This window comes from Saimiri boliviensis, chromosome 3 (genome assembly GCF_048565385.1).
Source record: "Saimiri boliviensis isolate mSaiBol1 chromosome 3, mSaiBol1.pri, whole genome shotgun sequence".
NCBI lineage: Eukaryota > Metazoa > Chordata > Mammalia > Primates > Cebidae > Saimiri > Saimiri boliviensis.
In genome coordinates this window covers 116143319-116165323 of record NC_133451.1, presented here as the reverse complement: position 1 = coordinate 116165323, position 22005 = coordinate 116143319, and the positions used below count along the sequence as shown (strand labels likewise).

Genomic DNA, 22005 nt, shown 5'->3' with positions numbered 1-22005 from the left:
CAGAAGCCTGACACGGTGGGAACACGCACCATGCGTGGACCTGGTTATTTCTAGCCTGGCACCCTGGTGACGGGAGGTTAAGGATTTAGGAAGAGGGACCCGCCGGGTAACCGAAAGAAAGGCCTCAGGTCATTGGAGGAGAGACAGAAATGACCGGCGGGTCTCTCGGCGTGCCCCTCTTCTTCGCGGAGCTCACACTGGGCAGCAGGCCTGGCCTTGTCTCCCTTCTAGGTACCCCTTGGGCCCGGCGTAGTTTCCAGGTTTCCCTCAATTTACCTCCAGAATCCCGCGCTGGGAGCGGAAGCCCGCAGGCTCTCAGGAAGACCAGGATTTCAAATCCGGAGCGGGGGCGCCGGGCCCGGCCTCGGGGGCGGGGCCTGGGCGGGGCCTCGGGACGTGACAAGAGCGTGGGGCGGGGACGGGGCGCGGGGGCGGGGCGTGCCGCCGGCGGCTAGCGGGCAGGAGAGGTGGGCGGCACGCAGGGCCCAGCCGGGGGCGGGGTTCTCGGGCGGGCGGGAGCTCGGGGACGCGCGGGGCCTAGAGGGGCGGGTCGGGGGCGGGTCGGGGGCGGGCCGGGGGCGGGCCGGGGGCGGGGCTGTCCCTGGAGCGCACACCTCGCGGCCGCGGGCTGCGGAAGCCGAGCAGACGCGGGGCCTGGCGGGTGGCTGTTTCCGAGGCGGCCGTGGAAGGTTTGGGGACGCTGTGGGGTGAGTGCCGCCCTCGCCCCGGGCCGTCGGTCCTGCGCCTGCTCCCTGCGTCCTCCCAGGCCCAGCGGCCGCCCGGGGACCCGCCCGGCTCGGCAGCTGTGCGGGAGACTGAGGAGACGGGCACGGAGACGGGCACGGTCTGGGTGGCGGAGCCTTTGGCCACCTCACCCGGGGCGGAGGCGAGTACTGAAGCCCGCGGTGCGGGAGACCTGGCCCGGAGCGGGGGGCTGGGCCGGGCCGGGGGAAGCCAGGCAGCCGGAGGCCGGGCGGCGGAACCGAGCCGGGGATGCCAGGCAGCGGGAGGAGCCGAGCCGGGGATGCCAGGCAGCGGGAGGCCGGGCCCGGGACACCGAGCTCTGAGGGCGGGAGGCCTAGCGATTGGGCCGGGAGCCGGAGGCCGGGCCAGGCGGCAGGAGGAGCGGTACCCGGGAAGCGGCGCTGCTAGGGCTGGGGCGGCCGGGTGCGGACTGAGCTGCTGGCCCTCGGGGCTGATCCTCCCAGTCTGGGACAAGGGTTCGGTCTCTGCTGCCTTCCACGCCAGGGGCCTGGACTGCCCTGGCTTGGCTGTGGTTTAGCTCTTCCATGGAGGTAGTTGCAGGGCTGAAACTCCGATTCCTTTCCGGCCCTGCGGAGTTCCGTGAGTGCTCGCAGCTCGTACCTGTCGCTGTGTATTCTTGGCCACAGTCAGGTGGTGCCGCCTTGAAACCCCAGGCCGCGAGGAGTTAGCGAGCCCTGCTCACCCTCGATGCTCTGGGTTTCAGTGGGGGTGCTCTGCACCTGCCTCTTCCATTCTCAGTAAGTGGCACCCAAGCAGGAAGGTAGAAAACATCCTTCTCAGCCCCCTCTCGCCCACCTGCTTCTTTCCCACTTAGTCACCAAGCCTTGTCGACCTCGTGAATGCCAGCCAGAGAGCTGTCCACATCTCTCTGTTTCTGATTTCAGCGGCCTGACCACGCAGCCTCTTCCCAGGTCTCCCCACTTCCAGACCCGCCTGCTCCTTTGCAGTCTATTTATTTCAGCACGGGCAGAGGGATCTTTATGAATGAAAGTCTAGAAGCTCGTGCTTTGCCCTTAGGTTAAACCCAGCACTTAACATGGCTAACAAACCCCAGCACGTGTTGGGTCCGAGCACCCTCCCCCGCCTTATCTTTAGCACCGATTCACTTTCTGCACAGCAGTGCTGATCTTCATACCTAGCTCCGCCTGCGACACCTCGGCATTCCCTTTCTCCCTCCATCACGTTTGCTTAGAAGTAAGAGCTCCTACTTAAGATTTCTGTTTTCATTAGACAGTTCAAGGTTAAATCTTTCTATAATGTGTTCTTTCTGCAGCCAGCTTTTCCTAAGAGAGATGTGTCATATCCTTTGCAGTTGCTTGTTTACTGTCTTCCCTGCTGCATTTGTAAGCAAACTCCATGAGGGACAGACTTGGTTTATTTGGGTGTTCCTTAGTGTCTTTCCCCAAATGTGGGGCATGGCACAGCACAGTGAGTGCCCATCCATTTGTGTTTTTACTATTATGCCCTATCTAGATAAAGTAGACCTGGTTTAGGATTATGTAGCAAATCATAATTAGAAAAGAAATGGTAGAGGTGACATATGGAGTCATTGTAACAGTGTAACCCTGCAAGATAGCAGAAGGAGGGCCAGGCGAGGTGGTTAGACCACACTCTATCAAAATGGGCTCAGCCACTGTGAATGTGCATGCTGTGGTTACGTGATCTCTACAAATGAAACGTAAAGCTTAAATCATCTCTATCACAGCCCGATGCTTGAACTCTGGTTTTGCTTTGCCTTTTTGCAAAAGAAGGTTTTTGAAAATGAAAATGTTTTTTAATGAATGGACGAAAAGTTTATTGGCATATGGCAATAAAACCTGTTCAAAGTAACAGACATTAGACATTGTACCTAGTTAAATCAGATTTGCTTTTGTTATCTGTAATTTTTGTAAAAAGGCATCGGAGATCCTCCATTTTACACTTAGATCATACAGATTATTCAGATCTGTGAAGGCTTTCCCATTTTCTCCTTTTGGCCATCCAAAAGGACTTTATTTGGCAAAGGGAAGACAGATCTTTTGCACATAGTAAGTGCCATTCTGTCTGGTGTCATAGGCTTTGAATAGTGGGGAGTGCTCTATACTGTCTTCCTGGTCACTTGGCCCATGCCAGAAAAAAGGAAAGGATGGTTTATTTGTTTGTATAGTACAATGGAACTTAATTTAGATTTATTCTGTATTTGATTTTACATTCCTGTTCTCATATTTTTACCTTAACTACACAATAAATATTAAAAGATTGGCTTCACCAGGCGCAATGACAATAGCCAGTTTGATAATTCTTATATGTACCCAAATGAATTCAGAGGCCAGATGGGAAAAGATTTTGATAAAACCTCTGGTACATTACAACTGAAGTCTTTTCTTGCCCAAACTATCGTGAAACAGATGTTCTTTCTGTTTCATTTGCTAAATCTGGGAATGTGACTGCTTTGGAGACTTTGTCCTCTCTGACAGGTGATAAGCTGGATGTTTTTCAAGTTGTTTGACAGAAGTGTAGTTTCCCCAGAAGTCCTACTGGACAGGCTTCACTTTTGTTTTGGAGGAAAACAGAGTTACAGGAAATATATCTTAATGACTTATACTGAAAGCTGAACATAAAAACAGTCATTTAACTCATTATTTTTAGAGGCTCAAGTGCGGTGGTGCGATCATAGCTCACTGCAGCCTCCAACTCCTATGCTCAAGTGATCCTCTTGCCTCAGCCTTCTGAGTAGCTCGGACTACAGGTGTGTGCCACAATGCCAATCTACTTGTTTTTACTTTTCTGTAGAGATGGGGTCTCTCTGTGTTGCCCAGACTGGTCTCAAACACATGACCTCAAGCAGTCCTCCCACCTTGGCCTCCCAAAGTGCTGGGATTACAGGTGCGAGCCACCGTGTCCGGCCTATTTCACTTTAGAAGTAAATTGAATGCCACATGCAAGGTTTGTTAAATTTAGAAAGAAGAAAGAAAGGAAAAATAGAAGTAAACTACCTAGTGGTATCAGAAATGCCATAATCATTTTTGCCATTTTTTTCATTCATTAGAATTCAGTGCATTATGTTATTTTGGTATCTCTGCAGTAACTAAGTTTTTTGTCTTATTTAAAGCTTCTGAGATTTTGGGGTTTTGTTTCCTTCGCTGAAATTAAGCATTATCACTCCTACATAGTACTAAACTGTCTATGGAATAGTCAGAGTCTCCCCTCTTGAGTTGGGAAGACCCTAGTTTGAATCCCGGCTGTGCCACTTTAAAGTTCATTAACTTCTCTTAGCCTTGGTCACCTGAACTCTGCAGTGGGGATCCTTATGCCTCAGAGTGTCATTGGGAAGACTCACGAAAAATAGCTTGTACTTTGAGTTTAGTACCTAGTCTGTATGAGCCAGCAGTAAGAGGGACAGTCATCACACAGCGCTTTACACACACCTCTCCCGTCAACGTGCAGCACTGTTCTTCCTTTGGCTACTGTTTTGGTAAGTCTTTACTAGTAAATGTTTCTTAAAAGCATTTATATTCATGGACCTGATTCAGAAATTAACTGAGTTGGGTTTTAGGTCTCACTTTAAGAATTAAAAACCCTTAGGGCAGAGAGCAGATTTTATTTCTTACCTCAGAGTTTCCTTGTAGGATAGGAACCAGCAACACCCTAATAACCAGTAACAATTAGCTGATTAAGAATCTCTAAAACTGGCAATCCTAGTTTAATATCTCCTTTTGAATTCCTACCAACGCACACTTCCACATACTCACTCTTTAATAACAGGTTATTTCAAATTGTTGATGCTTTGTAGCGTAATATAGAAATTTCACTTTAGAAATTAATTTTTATTTCTCTGCCTTAATGCTATAGATGGTGTATTCTGCTTTGCTTCATTATTATAATGAGTAGTTGGCTAGCCACCATGTAAATAGGGAGAACATTCCAGTTTTTTGCTTGTGTAGGAAAACACAGCTTGAAATGTCTAAATATCTGTTTTAGAGTGAAATAAATTTCTACTGACAACACTTTTTAGTGTCTGAAAGCCTGACTGTTAATAGCATTGGTGGCAAGTGTTAAGGGATCCAGGAATTAGCAAAGTGATTCTGAGACCTGAGTTCCAGGTTTCCATGTAATGTCAGTTGGTCTGCTGAGAACTTTGCCATAAACATGTGTGCTCAGAAATTTCCTTGCTTATCAACAGCATCCTGAATTGATGAAAATAATTAAGAATTAATCAACTCAGTAAGAAACAGTTTGTGTTAATTCCATTGCTATGCCAGGATAAATTTTTTAAACCCCTATTCCTATTTATGTTTTGTCAAATAAAAAGGTTATAAGAACCTAAATTCCCTTAGGATAAGATATTTTATCCTTAGATGAGCTCACCATCCTCAGAATAATTTGTACTCAGCTGGGCATTAGCTAATAGAGGTGAGGTCATGCTAAGCAGCACTTCAGTGAGTTTTGCGGGAACCAAAGCTCTGCTCCTGGGAGTGTGAATTTGGTGCTTTCGTGTGGAAGTAACAGAGGATGATAAAGAGCAAATGTGCACGTGTCTGATGCTGTAAGGATTTCATTTATCATCATATAAATTTTTAGAAGTATATCAAAATAAACTGATAACTGAGACAATATTGTTCAGATAATAATGAAGTTAATGAAGTACACCATAGTATTTGTTCCTGAGAATTTTTTTCAGATAGACAGTATTTTAAATCCTGTTGTAGAAGAATTTTTTTCTTTCAGTCAATGATTCTCTTACTAAAACAAAATTATTTGTTGTGTCTAATATCAGAAATGATTTATGGTTATTTATATTGATTGGTCTCTCTGAATTTTTTGACTTAATTGACTTGATGTATAGAAAGAAAATGACTTTTAAGTAAAGTCACCTAATATTTACAGGAGATCTTATATTGGTCTGAGCCAAGGAGTAAATATTATAGGACTTTGAAAAGCTGGTCACTATCTAAAGTTTCCACTACCAGTCACAAGGAGAGAATAATTTTATTCCACAGTTTCATTGCTGGCAAAAGACACAAGTTTATTAAAAATCAGTATTTCAGTATAAGAGTTACTAGACTGTTTGCAGAAGTATTCAAAAGAGATCTTTAGGGCCTTGGTTGTCTGTGGAAGCTGATCAGCATTTAGGGGTTCCTGAGCACAGACTGTGAACCCTGTATTTGGCAAGTGCATTCAGAGAGCCAATCTGAGGCAGACGGGGGGTTAGAAAGGGTACTGCCAGCAGCTCCAGGTTCAGCTTCAGAAGTTATTAAGTCTTATTTCCCAGTTTTTTAATTAGACTTCATTTTTAGAGCAGTTTTAAGTTCAAAGCAAAATTGAGAAGAAGATACAGAGATATCCCATATCCTACCTGCCCCCACACATGCATAGCCTCCCTGTTATCAACATCCTGCACCAGAGGGGTAGATTCTTACAGAGGAACCTACAGTGACACATCATCCTTACCCAAACTCCACTGTTCACAATAAAGTTCACTGTTGATGCTGTTTATCCTATGGGTTTGGACAAATTTACATTGACTTAGCATCCACCATTATAGTGTCACACAGAGTAGTTTCACTGCCTTAAAAATTCTCTGTGCTGGCCAGGCACAGTGGCTCACACCTGTAATCCCAGCACTTTGCGGGGCTGTGGCAGGCAGATCACGAGGTCAGGAGTTTGAGACCTGGCCTGGCCAACATGGTGAAACCCTATCTCTATTAAAAATACAAAAATTAGCTGGGCCTGGTGGCCGGCACCTATAATCCCAGCTACTCAGGAGGCTGAGGCAGGAGAATCACTTGAAATCAGAAAGCAGAGGTTGCAGTGAGCTGAGATTGCGCCACTGCACTCTAGCCTGGGCAACAAGAGCAAAACTCCATCTCAAAAAAAAAAAATTCTCTCTGCTGTCTCCCTCCCTCCTAGCCACTGGCAAAAAGTGATCTTTGTACTGTCTCCATAGTTTTGCCTTTTTCAGGTTGTCAGATAGTTGGAATCATACAGTATATATAGCCTTTTCAGACTGGCTTCTTTCATTTAGTAATAATGCATTTAAAGTGTCCTACATGTCTTTTCATGGCTTTGCTGGCTCATTTGTTTTTAGCGCTGAATAATATTCTGTTCTCTGGATATACCACAGTTTGTTTATTCATTCACCTACTGAAGGACATCTTAGTTGCTTCTAGTTTTGACAGTTATGAATAAAACTGTTATAAACATCTGTGTGCAGGCTTTTGTGTGAACATAAGTTTTCAGCTCCTTTGGGTAAATACCAAAGAGCGTATTTACCATATGGCTGGATCATATGGTAAGAATATGTTTAGTTTTGTAGGAAGCTGCCAAACTGTCTTCCAAGTTGGCTGTACCATTTTGGATTTCCACGAGCAGCGACTGAGAATCCCTGTTGTTTCACATCCTCACCAGTATTTGGTGTTGATAGTGTTCTGCATTTTGACCATTCTGCTAGGTGTGTAGTGATATCTCATTGTTGTTTTAATTCGCGTTTCCCACCATTTGCAATCTGTACATCTTTGATGAGACCCACTGGAGTTTTACTTTAGACTTTGTCTTTTTTTGAGACGGAGTCTTGCTCTATCTCCCAGGCTGGAGTGCAGTGGTGCGATCTCGGCTCACTGCAACCTTTGCCTCCCAGCGTCAAGCAATTCTTCTGTCTCAGCCTCCCAAGTAGCTGGGATTACAGGTGCATACCACCACGCCCAGCTAATTTTTGTGTTTTTAGTAGAGACAGGGTTTCACCATGTTGGCCAGGCTGGTCTTGAACTTTTGACCTTGTGATCTGCCCACCTCGGCCTCCCAAAGTGCTGGGATGACAGGCCTGAGCCACCACACCCAGCCTCACTTTAGACTTTCTATAGATTGGCCATGAAGTCTTGAAACAATATCATGGATTATAATGCAGTATCAATAAACTATTATGTGTTCACCTATGTTTCCAGACTTGTTGGCTATCCTGTACCGTTCTCTCAGTTAATCAAGTTAACCACAATTTGTTTCTCAACCACAGGTGGCTAATTATTTTGGCTGTGGTCTGTCCACTTTGAATTGATGTGCATGGGGCAAGTTGGTCTCTATAACATTTATGGTTCAAGGAAGTTTGAGATTTCCTTGTATCTAATACATGTTTATTGTACATATGAGAGAAAGAGAAAGGCAGATAGATGGGAACACAGTACTGAGCATTATATAGGCAAGGAAGGGTGGCAACTTTGATAGGAGAATACCCCTATTTTTGTCACTCTTGAAACAGGGCCAGGAGTTGAACATGGCTACAACAATCCTGACCTTTGTTGACATTATTTTATAAAATAATATTTGTTATTATTTTCTCACTTTAAAAAATACAGATGTTATAGAAAAATTAGAAGATATAGAAGAATGTTAAGTAGTAGTAAGTTGTCAGTAATGCCATCACCCAGAGACAGACACTATTAATAAAAGTGTTAATATGTAAAGACATACTAATATGTAATATGCCCTGAGTGACTAATGGCAGGTCACTTAGTAGCTGTCTTGGTTGTCAGATCAACTTCGTGGTATGGCAGTGCTTATGTTCAATTAACCCTTATTAGTTATTGTTGTTAATCTCTTTCTGCGCCCAATTTATAAACTAAACTTTAACATAGGTATGTATGTATAGGAAAAAACGTACTGTATGTAGGGTTCAGTACTGTATTCAGATTCAAGCATCCACTGGCGGACTTGGGAGGTACCCTCCCACCCCCATCCCACAGGTATACTACTGTATAATTATTCTTCTCAAGAAAGAGCTTCTGGAAGATAGGAACGTTGTCTTGTCTTCCACTCTATCGTATTTCTCAGGATGATATCTGGCACAAAGTGTTTGCCTACTGACAAACCAAAAGATGATTTATCCCAGTTGTACTCACATCTTCCCTTGGTTTTCCAGAAAGCCTACAGGAAGTAAGACGGTAGAAAAGCAAAGTCTTCATAGAAATGTGGAACATAGACTGGCTCTTGGGGAAGGTCCAACACCACCCTCTACTGTGGTTAAATTGAGATAATGATGCTGGCTCTCCTCTGTGTTAATTTCTTCAGCTTTCCCCACCACAGGTGCACACAAAACCCGGGGAAGGGGAGAAAGGAGCTTAGCTTTACCTTAACAGAAGGGAAGAAATTATGTTTTCCAAGTGACCTTGAAAATAGAGACCTTGGTACAGTTTAGGAAGATAAAAAAAAGTTCTGTGATGGATCCCAACAATCTGACTGTACTCAATGCCACTGAACTGTACACTTAAAAATGGTAAATTTTATGTATATTTTACCACAGTTTTACAGATTAAAATTTTAAAAGTGGGGAAAGTTACCTAGGACTTTCTAGAAGGGCTTTTGTGGGTGAGCAAGTTCTGTTGTAGGATTGTGTATTATGTTGGTATTTATGATTATATCTGAGGAGTGAGGTAAAAGTTGTATTTTGACAGGAATATTTGACATTGCCAGGGTTTCTAGAGTCTGGAGAAGGTCAGTCAAGATTTTTTGTTTTTGTTTTTTGTTTTGCCTTTGTTCTTGTTTTTCTCTATTTAGGGAGGTGGATTGCCATGGAAAGTACCTTTGCTTCTGGAAAGCCAGAGAATACCTGGTAGAACTATAGAAAAGTAGTAAGGAGCTGACTTCTTTAAAGGCAGCATAGTAGAGTGGAAAGAGGGCCCTGTCACTTAGATTGTGACAATCGACAAAGTCACTTAACCACCAGGGTTGGGTTTCCTGACTTCTAGAATATTAAAAAGATTAAAAATGAATGCCTTGCAAAGTACCTGGTATATATTAAGTGCTCAATAAATGATAGTTGCTTTGATTATAAGAACTGGTTCACCTTGTGAGATATAATTGTGTGATGGAAGAATGAAAGCAGAAACTGTCATTTTTACTTTTAGGTTTCCTGGGCCATTTTACTACCATAAATGAGAAGCTTTGCTTCCAAAATCCAGTTTAAGAATAAAAACTAAGCTGGACATGGTGACTCTTGCCTTAATCCCAGCACTTTAGGAGCCCTGGGTGGACAGATTGCTTGAACCCAGGAGTTCAAGACCAGCCTGGACAACACAGCAAGACCCTATGTCTACAAAAAATACAAAAATTAGCTGGACATGGTGGTGCACGCCTGTAATCCCAGCTACTCGGGAGGCTGAGGTGGGAGAATTTGAGTCCAGGAGGTCGAAGCTGATTGTGTTGCTGCCCTCCCGCCTGGGTGACAGAGTGAGACCCTGTCTCAAAAGGGGGGAAAAAAAAAAGAATAAAGATTAATGGAAATTTGGAACATCTTGATACTGTATCTTGGGAATCTAAGCATTGTAGAATTGTATCATGTGAGTTTTACCATTGTGGTGAGAAGTTGTTTATTTTTGGTTTAACTGTGTTGAGTTGCAATTCTTAGAAATGACCCGATGTGTTGTCTTACAAAAGAAATAAACTGTAATCTATATCTTGATCTGATGAGGATATATAAATATAAAAAATCTAGATGTACACTTTCTATCTATATGCTTTATGTAATTCACTATGTAATTCACTATATATAATTTATAGCTCAATTGGAGAGAGAGAGGCTAAATTGTATGTACCGTTGCAAAATAATCATTATCCCCAGAACTGACTCACAGAAACCTTTAACAATAGAGGTGAAAATAAGCTATTAATTTGGAAAAATAATCATGGAGATAATATAATGCAGTGGTTTTATGACTGATTTTTTTTATTAACTTCTATTTTCTTTATATTCTAGTTAATAAAGGTATCCATGGAGAACACTGAAAACTCAGTGGATTCAAAATCCATTAAAAATTCGGAACTGTGAGTATTTCAGTGGAATTGTTTATAATCAGAGAAAGATGGGGGTTTGTAAAACAACAAACCTTGAGGAATGGGGCACTCAGAAAGAGAGTGGTCTCTCTTTCAGGCCAGAGAGACCAAGCCGACTTCCTGCCTCAGATAGTTGTGTGGCTTTGCATAAACTAACTTTTCTTTTCTCAACCTCATCTTAAAGTGGAGCTAAAACTTTCACAGAACCAAAGGGAAGATGAAAGGAAAGACCTATTACTGTGGTCAGAAACCTAGTCCTGGAACCAAAAAGACACCACAGGAGAGGCAGAACTCCCAAGTCTGGGTGCTTTCCCCTCCCAAATCACTGCATAGGATTAGGATTAGAGGTTTTGGGTTTGGGAGGAGTTTCTTGACCTCTTGTTTATGAGTTTTTAAGACCACAATGCAATGCTAATTTTCAGTCCGGGGAGGAATTGCCTAGTTATGGATGAATTTTACCCTTTTTTCCTTTGTCTTTTTGGAATATTCTGCTTAATGCTTCCAATAACTAGCAGATGGAAAAAGAGAAAACTCAAATTCTCTTTAATTCATGTTTCTTATTATTTGTTTGGGAACTCTTATGATACTTTAAATTCTGAAAGTTTATTTCTGAAACCCAGTATTATTATTCTCAGCTGCCCTTGAAATTACAAACTAATTTTATTACTAAACAACATTATTACAGAAATACTATTAACAAGTTACCAGTAAAGAGTCACAATTTTTGTTTAGCAAAGGAATTTTTCTAGAAAGTAAACTTTTGAAATGCAATCCCATTTTAGAGAGTTGTTTTTATTTAAATCATTTTAACCAGTGTAGGGGCTTGCTCCTATAATCCCAGCTACTTGGGAGCTGTGGCAGGAGGATCACTTGAGGTAGAGAGTTTTAAACCAACCAGAGCAACATAATGAGACCCTGTCTCTACAAAAAATAAAAACAATTAGTCCACCATGGTGCATGTGCTTGTCCTGAGTCGTAGCTATGCACCAGAGGACATAGTGAACTATAATTGCACCACTGCACTCTAGCCTGGGCAACAGAGTAAGACCCTGTGTCTTTTTTGAAAAAGTCCTTTAAAAGTGATTTACATATTTTCCTACTACTTTTTTTTCTTTATTTTTTGAGACAGGGTCTTGCTCTGTCACCCAGGCTAGAGTGCAGTGACATGATCATGGCTCACTGCACTCCTGAGCCCCAGTAATCCTCCTGAGTAGCTAGGACTACAGGCATATGCCACCATGCCTGGTTACTTTGTTTTTTATTTTTGTAGAGATGGGGGTTTTGTTGTGTTGCCCAGGCTGGTCTCCAATTCCTGGTCTCAAGGGATCCTCCTGCCTCAGCCTCCCAAAGTGCTGGGATTACAGGCACGAACCACCCTGCGTGGCACTACCTTTTCACGTCATACAGAACATCACTTCAGTAACAGGTTGCATGAGAGTCCCAGATTGGTTAGGGTTGTTTTGATCCTGTGATAAGTTGCCCTCGGGCAGTCTTGGCTTTTTGAGCCAGTGCCTTTATCAGGAGCATATCCTCTTGGACTAGCTGTCTTGTGCTTGTAAACTGCCTACCTCCTTAGGAGACAGCCAGAGCGAGTAGGGAGTGGGCGTCAGGATCTGGGAATCATAGTTCCATGATCCATTATCTGTGTGACTTAAAGGTCAAGTCACACTTTCAGGATTTAAATTTCATCTGTAAATGTGAGGCTCTTCACCTCTAGTTAAAAATAATAACTCTTTTCTAACCTCGACTCTTTTAATTTACCACATTTAATCTTTTTCCAACAGTATTTTTAGAATTGTGTGTAATGTGAGATACTCTAAGGTTAAGTGCATGGGTATATGGGCTGTAAGGATTCGTATTTGGCTGTTCCTAGACCTGTTTTTTTCCTGTCTGTTGGTCTAGATCAGGGATCAAGCTTGAGGCCTGTTTTTATCCAGTTTTACTGGAATATAGGCATACCCATTCCCTTACATATTGTCCTAGGTCAGTTTCGCCAGCAGAATTACATAGCTATGGCCAAGTACAGTGGCTCACAACTGTAATCTCAGCACTTTGGGAGGCCAAGGCAGGAGGATCACTTGAGGCCAAGAGTTCAAGACCAGCCTGGGCAACATAGCGAGATCCTGTTTCTACAAAAAAAAAAAATACAGAAATTAGCTGGGCATGGTGGGGACTGCCTGTGTGTAGTCCTAGCTACTTGAAACGCTGAGGAAGGGAAGAGTTCAAGGCTGCAGTGAGCTCTGATGGCGCCACTGCACTCCAGTTAGGGTGACAGAGCTAGACCATGTCTCAGAAAGAAAAGAAAATAGAATTTAGTAGCTATAACAGAGACCAGATGGCCCACAATACTTAATATAAAGCCTAAAATACTTAATATTTAGCCCATTAAAAAAAAGTTTACTGGCTGGGCACAGTGCCTCACATCTGTAATCCTAGCACTTTGGGAATCTGAGCTGGGCAGATCACGAGGTCAGGAGTTCGTGACCAGGCTGGCCAACATGGTGAAACTCCGTCTCTACTAAAAAATACAAAAATTAGCCGGGCATGGTGTCTTGGACCTGTAATCCCAGCTACTCGGGAGGCCGAGGTAGATTTGCTTGAACCCGGCATGGGAGGCAGAGTTTGCAGGGAGCGCAGATCGCCCTACTGCAGTCCAGCCTGGGCTATAAACCTGGCCGGGGAGGCGGAGGTTGCAGTGAGCCTAGATCGCACCACTACATTCCAGCCTGGGCTTCAGAGCAAGACTCCATCTAAAATAAAATAAAAAAAAGTTTACTGACCCCCTTATCTACATAGCAGAGGTTTTTTTTTAGATAAGTGACTTACAGATATTTTCAATTATTTACAATAATGTTTTTATATATTAATAAATTACTAATTAGTTTAGCTCATGGGATTTAAGGAACAATTTATTAATTGTGATAAATATGGTACTTTGAGTTATATTTACATTTTGTTGATTTCCCATCATTTCAGGGTAACTTTTAAGATTTTACTCTTACCTCCAAGAATAAAATATTTTGCAAAGTTAATAAGTAATTTTTAAATTATAAAGGTATTTGATGAAATTTTGAAGAATTTAGAGGAAAATGTAAAACATGGAAGTTAAAAGCTTGAACTCTGAAGTCCAGCAGATACTTCTCTTCCTTCTTGGCTGTGACACAATATTTGCATAACCTTCAGCACATGACTTAGCCTCATGTCAGGTCATTTGCTCATGTGTAACATGTGTTGATGTGAAATTGTGATGAAGAAAGTCTGATTTATAACATTCAACAAGTGTTAACTGTTACTGTGAGTTAGAAAAATTGCACTAATGTAAACAGAAAGCATGGTCATTTCTACCTTTGTAAAGCTATTATTTGATTTTTAAACAGAAAGATCATACATGGAAGCAAATCAGTGGACTCTGGAATATCCCTGGACAACAGTTATAAAATGGATTATCCTGAAATGGGTTTATGTATAATAATTAATAATAAGAACTTTCATAAAAGCACTGGTATGTATCTTACATAATTTTTAATCCTTTTTAAATATTTGTGCCATTTACATTTGCTATAATATTAAAAGCAGTATTGAGGTATTATTAGTCATTAAACTGTGACACAGACTAGCTGTGAAGTAGAGATAGAGCAGGACCTTCAGGTCCTGTGATACCGTGTGAACTCTTCACTCTTCTGCTGGACTTCACAGTCTCCTCTCCCATCAGCTGGCTTCCTGTCTGCATGCTTGGCTTCTTCTGTCCTGACTTCTCCACAGTCTTTGCTACTTTTTCATCTTTCTGCTCCCTCTTTGATCCCAATGGAAGGTTTTCAAAAAACAGTTGAGTAGTAGGATTTATTGTTTCCCCAGAAATTACAAGACCTATCACAAGCATTGCCTTATTTAATTTTATGACAACCGGAAAGAAACGATTCAATTCTGGAAGGTTTTTATACCTTGCTCAGTCAGAACAGGTAGTCTGATGGCAGAGCTCAGTCTTTGTGGCTCCAAAGCCCAAGCGTGGAATACATTTTCTATTCTGCTTCACTTCCTTGTATCTTCATGTGCTCTGTTTCTTGTCTTCTCTTACCCTACGAAGCTGACAGAGATTGCCCATCTTAGAAAGATCTTTCTTTTATCCAGTTCCTTTTAATTCCTTTGATATTTATCTCCTTCCCTTCTTCCTTAAATTTTGAAAACATGTAGTTTAAGCTCATACTCTTCACTTGTCTCCTCCTTCTTGAGTCTTTTTCTGTTTTCTGTCTCTACCACTGAAACTTCTCTCTTTAAATATACCATGGCCTGATCACCAGATAGATCCCCCTCTTGGTTTCTGTACTATGCGAAACTCAAATGTGGTACTACATTTGAGAATTCTTTTTAAGAAATATTGATAATAAAATCCTTTACAATGCCAAAAAAGCTAATTAGCATTTGGTGTATGGATATTTTTTCTTGACAGTTTTTTAAAGCTTGATTTTATTCATAACATGTAAGCAACGTTGTATTCTGCTTCTTTCACTAATAGCTTTTTAATATTGCTGCATACTTTTTATGTTATAATGATTATGTAATACATCCCCAAAATACGCCATTCACTTAATTTGCATAACTTACTATATGAATGAACATTATACCTGTTTCCCTTTTAAATTGATGCTGTAATAATTCTTTGAATTGGCATATTAATCATATTAGAGTTAATTTTTAGTTACAGAAGCTATAGTAGATCTAATTTAGGACAGTACCTATCAGTGGTGGCGGAAATGAAGCCAGATTACACTGGGAATACAGCAGGGTTTGTGTCAGCTGAGTTACAAGGAGTGAGGAGATAACAGCTGAAAATGGAGCTCTAAATGGCACAACTTTTATTGCTTTTGGCTATAAGTTGAGATGCCACCTTCAACCATTAACTTAAAAAACACAACACCTTGTTTACTTTTGCTTTATGCATATGTGAAAATTTACTTCTAGATAAATTCTGCCTCACATTTCTAGTTAGGATACCTTCTTCCTATAGAATTTTGCACTTGAATCTATTGTTGAAAAAACGAAAAACAAGCCTATCATTCCACTACCACCATTACCTCTCCCACATATTTAGACCAGCAGTCTGGTTTTGCCCTCAGGGAGTTCCTTTCCTAGTTTGCAATGTAAAGATCAGGTTCTCATGAGATCTCTGGCAGGCTGGTTTGGGCCAGGCGCCGTGACTCATGCCTGTAATCTCAACACTTTGGGAGGCCAAGGCTGGAGGATCCTTAAGCTCAAAAGTTCAAGATCAGTCTGGGCAACATAGGGAAATCCCATCTCTACAAAAAATAGAAAAAAGTTAGCAGGGTGTGGTAGTGCGCAACTGTGATCCCAGCTACTCGGGAGGCTGAGGTGGGAAGATAGCTTGAATCCGGGAGGTCGAGGCTGCAGTGAGCTGTGGTTGCACCACTGTACTCCGGCCCACAGAGCAGGATCCTGTCTAAAAAACAAAAAAAAAATTTTTAAAAGGCAGCCAACACACCAGCACCAGAAGCCAGTAACCTTGTCACACAGCTGAGATAATCAACAACATTTTGGAGATGTGTATAGACTTTTTGTATTTTTTCATACACATCAATTTACTCAATTCTGAGGTGTGTTTCCCACCAACATGTCAGCGTTTTGAAGCATGAGTGCATCATGCAGTCAATCTGTACATTAATGTGGAAGGTTCTTTAAAGGAGTGGTAGAAAGGCCAGGAGCCCTGCATATAGGCCCAGCATAGCTTTGTCACTTTGGGCTAGTTTGTTAACTTTACTACATGTCCCACATCTACACAAGTGAAACTTGTAATAAGACAACTCTTATGGTGACTGGAAGGATTAAAGATTACCCACAGCAGAATATCTGACGAACAGTAATAACGTTTGGGGGTTTTCCTTGAAGACACTGTAAATGTTATAATGCTATCTCCAAATTGTTGGGAAGTTAGAATCAGAGAAACGCAGTTCCTCTGAGTGTAATAGATGTATGTATGTATTATAGGATCATATTGTTTTCTAGTTTTATTTTTTTCCAACAATGATTTTCCCATGGCAAAAGTTTTCTCTTTAAAAATGACAACATAGTATATCCCATTATATAAGTGAGTATAACTTGTCTAACCAAACCCCTATTGTTAGGCATGTAAGCTGTTTCTGTTTTTTACTACCTAAACAGCTGTGAAAGATATTTTGGCTATAACACTAATAAGGTTATATTTTGAAGTATCTTATAAACTACAATATTGAAGAGATTTTATGTCACCATGATCAAAAATAGTTAGAATTCTCTTCCATTTAAAAGGAAGATTATTGTGGACTTTTGAATTGCTGAGTAGTTCATTTCATTTCAAAGTAGTTATTCTTAAAAAAAAATAAAAAATAAATAAATAAATAAAAAAGTAGTTATTCTTTGTTTTCAATACAATTAAAAGTAATTCTTTCTGTTCCAAGGAATGGCATCTCGGTCTGGTACAGATGTTGATGCAGCAAACCTCAGGGAAACATTCATGAACTTGAAATATGAAGTCAGGAATAAAAATGATCTTACACGTGAAGAAATTGTGGAATTGATGCGTAATGGTAAGAAACAATGAGAAGAGTGAACTTGTAAAATATGAGAATTGTGGAATTATACTATACATAATTCTAATCTTACCTATTTTAGTAAGAAGTTAAAAAAAAGTTATGTATGCCAACTTCCTAAAATAGTTTGAGATATGTTGCTGAGCCCCAGGTTAGGTTAAGATGAGCTCTTCGTTTTGTTCTCAGTTTCTTCATCATGTTCCCATACAATATATCTGCAGTTATTGAATGAAGTCACGGATTTTTTTCCTTTTATTTGCAAATGTCTTTTCAGTTTCTAAAGAAGATCACAGCAAAAGGAGCAGTTTTGTTTGCGTGCTTCTGAGCCATGGTGAAGAAGGAATAATTTTTGGAACAAATGGACCTGTTGACCTGAAAAAAATAACAAGCTTTTTCAGAGGGGATTGTTGTAGAAGTCTAACTGGAAAACCCAAGCTTTTCATTATTCAGGTAATGTATAACTGAGGGATTTGGTTATTGAAGATTAATCAGGGGCTGATTTTATCAATTGTAAGTTATGCAAAGGATTTGTGGTTTTTTCCTGAAGCTAAGAAACTACTGTTACTTTTCATTTACTTAAACTACCACTTAAAAGATAGGGAGTAAATTTTAATTTTATACTGACGACGTATCAAAAAGACTCAACATAATTAACATCCATTTTTACATAGCGTTTGAATTTCTGAGAAATAAGTTATATGTGCACATACAAATTTTTATAAATAAATATTTATTTTCTAATACCCAGGCCTGCCGTGGCACCGAACTGGACTGTGGCATTGAGACGGACAGCGGTGTTGATGATGACATGGCGTGTCATAAAATACCAGTGGAGGCCGACTTCTTGTATGCATACTCCACAGCACCTGGTGAGCACGTTACACATAATGGATGCTACATGTGGATTTTAAATGAATTTTACTGTGGCTATCATAGAATTATACAATGAAGAGTGTGTTTCAGAGACTGTCAAGATTTTGATATCCCTAAAGATACAAACTTGTCTATATTTCAGGGTAACTTCATCAAAGAGAAGTCTCAAGAAGTTGTCTTTAGCCAAAAGTTTGGCTAGAAAATATTCATTCAAAGCTGGGTGCAGTGGCTCATGCCTGTAATTCTAGCACTTTGGGAGGCCGAGGTGGGTAGATCACTTGAGGTCAGGAGTTCAAAACCAGCCTGACCAACAATGTGAAACCCCGTTTCTACTAAAAATACAAAAAAATTAGCAGAGTGTGGTGGCGCGTGCCTGTAATCCCAGCTACTTCGGAGGCTGAGGCAGGAGAAACACTTGAACCTGGGAGGTAGAGGTTGCAGTGAGCCAACATGGCGCCACTGCACTCCAGCCCGGGTAACAGAGCAAGACTCCGTCTCAAAAAAAGAAAAGAAAATATGCATACAGAAAGTAGACTAGTGAAATGTCATTCATTGGCCTTTTTACCAGGTAGAATATTAATTACATGGCAACAGAAGCCAAAATAGAGCTTCCCTGCATCTTAAAGAAGAGGAGAAGTATGTTTCTCAGGAATTATTTGAAAGGTAGTAAATAAAAAAGATAAACATGACTAGTATATGAGAGGAAAAATGTGGAGTGGGAGATAAGGTAAAAAATGATATATGAATATGCTGTTAATCTCCAGTTTTTTCAGTTCTGCTGTACATGTCATCATCTAAATAAATATTTATTGATTATGCCACCATTTACTTATACAACTAACTCAGGATGCCAGAGGGCTTCACACCTGAAGGAAATGGGAAATGGTTTTTTTTGTTTTGTTTTGTTTTTTGAAATGGAGTTTTGCTCTTCTTGCCCAGGCTGGGGTGCAATGCCACAATCTCATCTCACTGCAACCTCTGCCTCCTGGGTTCAACCGATTCTTCTGCCTCAGCCTCCTTACTAGCTGGGATTACAGGCATGTGCCACCACACCTGGCTAATTGTGTATTTTTAGTAGAGATGGGGTTTTTCCATGTTAGTGAGGCTGGTCTCGAACTTCTGACCTAAGGTGATCCTCCTGCCTCGGCCTTCCAAAGTGCTGAGATTATAGGCATGAGCCACCGGGCCTAGCCAACTAAATGTATTTGTATGTAGTGTTGCATTTTAAAATATGCGCAGTGTGGTTTCCTTTATCCTCTAGATAACTTCCTAAGCAAAGTACCTCTAAGTTAAAAGCAATGGGTCTAACAGTGAACCTAAAAAAAAAAAAAAAAAAAAGTATGATAAATACACTATTTTCTCTTTTTGGACCTTTTGAATATGTGTATTATACTTTATTCAGATGCTCTGTAGACAAATAGGACACTCAAAGCAATTTATTTCTTGGCCAAGTCAGTATTGAAATAAGGTGAAATGTGATTGGAATACTGTGTTATTTATAATGATCCTTTTTACACATCTTCACTTTTGCATCTTATCTGTTGCGTGTTTGCTGTTCTTGCCTATTGAAAGGGGAGTCCAGAAAGTAAAACTTTCAATAATTCAGTCCGCAGGTCCCTTTCTTTGCTGAAAGCAGGGGTGGGTGTATGCATAGCACACATTCTTCCTTCTTCAACATAATTTCTTCTGAAACCAAAGGTGTCTTTTTTCTTTGTGTAGTTAATAAGTTTGTGCTAGTTTTTGCCTTTATGACTACATAATGATTTATAGGATCAACTAAAAATCAACTACCCGTGGTATTTTGGTTGTATTTTGCCTTGTAGGTTATTATTCTTGGCGAAATTCAAGGGATGGCTCCTGGTTCATCCAGTCACTTTGTGCCATGCTGAAACAGTACGCCCACAAGCTTGAGTTCATGCACATCCTCACCCGGGTTAACCGAAAGGTGGCAACGGAATTTGAGTCCTCTTCTTTTGATGCTACCTTTCATGCAAAGAAACAGATTCCGTGTATTGTTTCCATGCTCACAAAAGAACTGTATTTTTATCAGTAAAGAAATGGTCGGCTGGTGGTTTGTTCTTACTTTGTATGACAAGTGAGAAGACCGTATACCTGCTACTGTATTTCTCTCTCATTTTAACCTGCTCTCATGCTGCAGAGGGTGCTTTGAGACGTATTCCTTCCATCAGGTAGATCCAATATGAAGCTACCTCAAACTTACAATCAGGTAGTTGCAATTGAATTTAATTAGAAATAAATAAAAATGGATACTGGTGCAGTCATTATGAAAGGCAATGATTGTTAATTTGCAGCTTTCATGATTAGCAAGTTATAGTGATGCTATGCTATGAATTTAAGTAATTGTGAAAAAGTAATTGAAGTAATGAATTTTTATGATATTCCTCCCACTTAAGACTGTGTAATCTAGTTTTGTGAAACTATAGAAATGATGTGGAAGAACTTATGGGCATGCTCAAAAGCGCAAACCTTTTTTTTAGAATTGATAACGCAAACATGAGTCAACTGCGTTTTTAGACCATTTATCTGGGATGATGGTTTTGTGATTTTTGTCCTAAACACCTTTGTTGTAAATAATAATAATAATAATAATAATAATAATGTTTAATATTGAGAAAGACACTAAGTCTTTTATGTGAGAGAAAGTGGGAGCAAACTAAGTTGACTCTTAAGGCTAAAACATAACATTCGTAGAGAGGTGGAGTTTTGACTGTAAGGTGCTACAATGCAGCTGATCTACCAGCATAAATACCTTCTGATTTGTCCCTATGCAAATCAGTTGAGCTTCACATACCAGCAATATATCTGAAGAGCTATTATATAAGAACCGCAGACTGTTGATTACTAGCCAGATCATGTGAATAAATTTTATAGGAACATACGAAAATACAACTTAAATAATAAAAAGTGGAATGTAAGGAAAGCAATAAACGTATGGGATGAGCTGTCTGTAACTTGAGAGCAGATGGTCTGAGCCTGAGCAGAGACTTGGCACAGCCTGTTCCGTGAAGGTTTCAGGAAGGGCCTGCAGCTCGCTTCTCCATACACACTGGTGTGTCTGGAAGATGCCGCCAGGGCCCCACTGCCAAGAAAGGGAACCAAATCAGAAACTTCTGAAATGGAAATGTTCTAAAGGTGGCGAGTCATAATAAAACTCATAGCACTCTTTGTCGGAAAATTCTTAAGCATGTTATATTCTGTTGATGTTTATAATCCAAGGAAAATAGTAATGTTTTATACCGTTTACTGAATGAAAAGGACCATGGCATACAGGACTCCAGACGGCTTCCAGCCGGAGGCCAGAGCTGCGCACCCAGCCCGGAGGCAGACTGTAGGCCTCCTCACTCAGCAGGTGCCGCGCCCTCACTGCATCGAGTCTCACTGCCTTTCAGTCTGACATTTCACGGGAGATTTCTTGTTGCTCAAGAAGTGAATTCGCATTTGTTATTGTCAGGGTTTGTTTGTTTTTTTTTTTAACTAGATTTGTGACTTTTGTAAATACACGTAGCATGTAATATCTTAAAGTGTGTTCCTGTGTGACAACTTTGTAGAAATTTTCCTTTTTTCAAAATACACATTCAAACTTAAAATTACCAATGTGTTTTGAGTTTTTTGTCCTGTTGTTTTTGATGTTGTGCTACTAGTTGGAAATTAAAGTGTTTTTCACCAGAAGCTTGATTTGGAAGAGTCAGAGAGGAAGCCCCAGAACCCCTGCCGAGTGTTTTGAGGTGGTAGCAGTTACTGAACAGGCATAGACAGATCCCCAATGCTTCCCAGGTCCTGGCAGAAGGTACTGGCCCTGAAAGGACCACAATGCCAGGAAGATACTTTGTTTCCAGACATCTCAGGCCTTAAATGTAACCGTGTTTGTGAATTTGAAACTTTTTCCAAGAGGTATATTTTAAATGTGTCTAATGGGAAGAACAGCCTAAGGAGGTAATGCAGCAAGCCCTTGATTTTTTACTGA

General features: G+C 41.0%; 2 protein-coding genes across 17 annotated transcripts in view; one reads left to right on the top strand and one right to left on the bottom strand.

The window, feature by feature from the left end:
* Nucleotides 1-362, bottom strand: part of PRIMPOL (primase and DNA directed polymerase) — a 38853-nt gene extending 38491 nt beyond the window's left edge. For all 12 annotated transcript variants that reach the window (XM_074396693.1, XM_074396697.1, XM_074396698.1 and 9 more), the window contains exon 1: nt 277-362. The gene's annotated coding sequence lies outside the window, so the exon portion shown is untranslated. The remainder of the gene's footprint in view (nt 1-276) is intronic.
* Nucleotides 363-605: 243 nt separating this feature from the next.
* Nucleotides 606-21631, top strand: CASP3 (caspase 3). 5 transcript variants are annotated; one of them, XM_010344350.3, is made up of 7 exons: nt 606-707; nt 10490-10557; nt 13944-14068; nt 17016-17144; nt 17422-17597; nt 17896-18016; nt 19844-21631. In XM_010344350.3, exons 2-7 carry the CDS (start codon nt 10505-10507, stop codon nt 20071-20073), a joined length of 834 nt encoding a protein of 277 aa, XP_010342652.2. In that variant the 5' UTR covers nt 606-707; nt 10490-10504; the 3' UTR covers nt 20074-21631.
* The last annotated feature ends 374 nt before the right edge of the window (nt 21632-22005 follow it).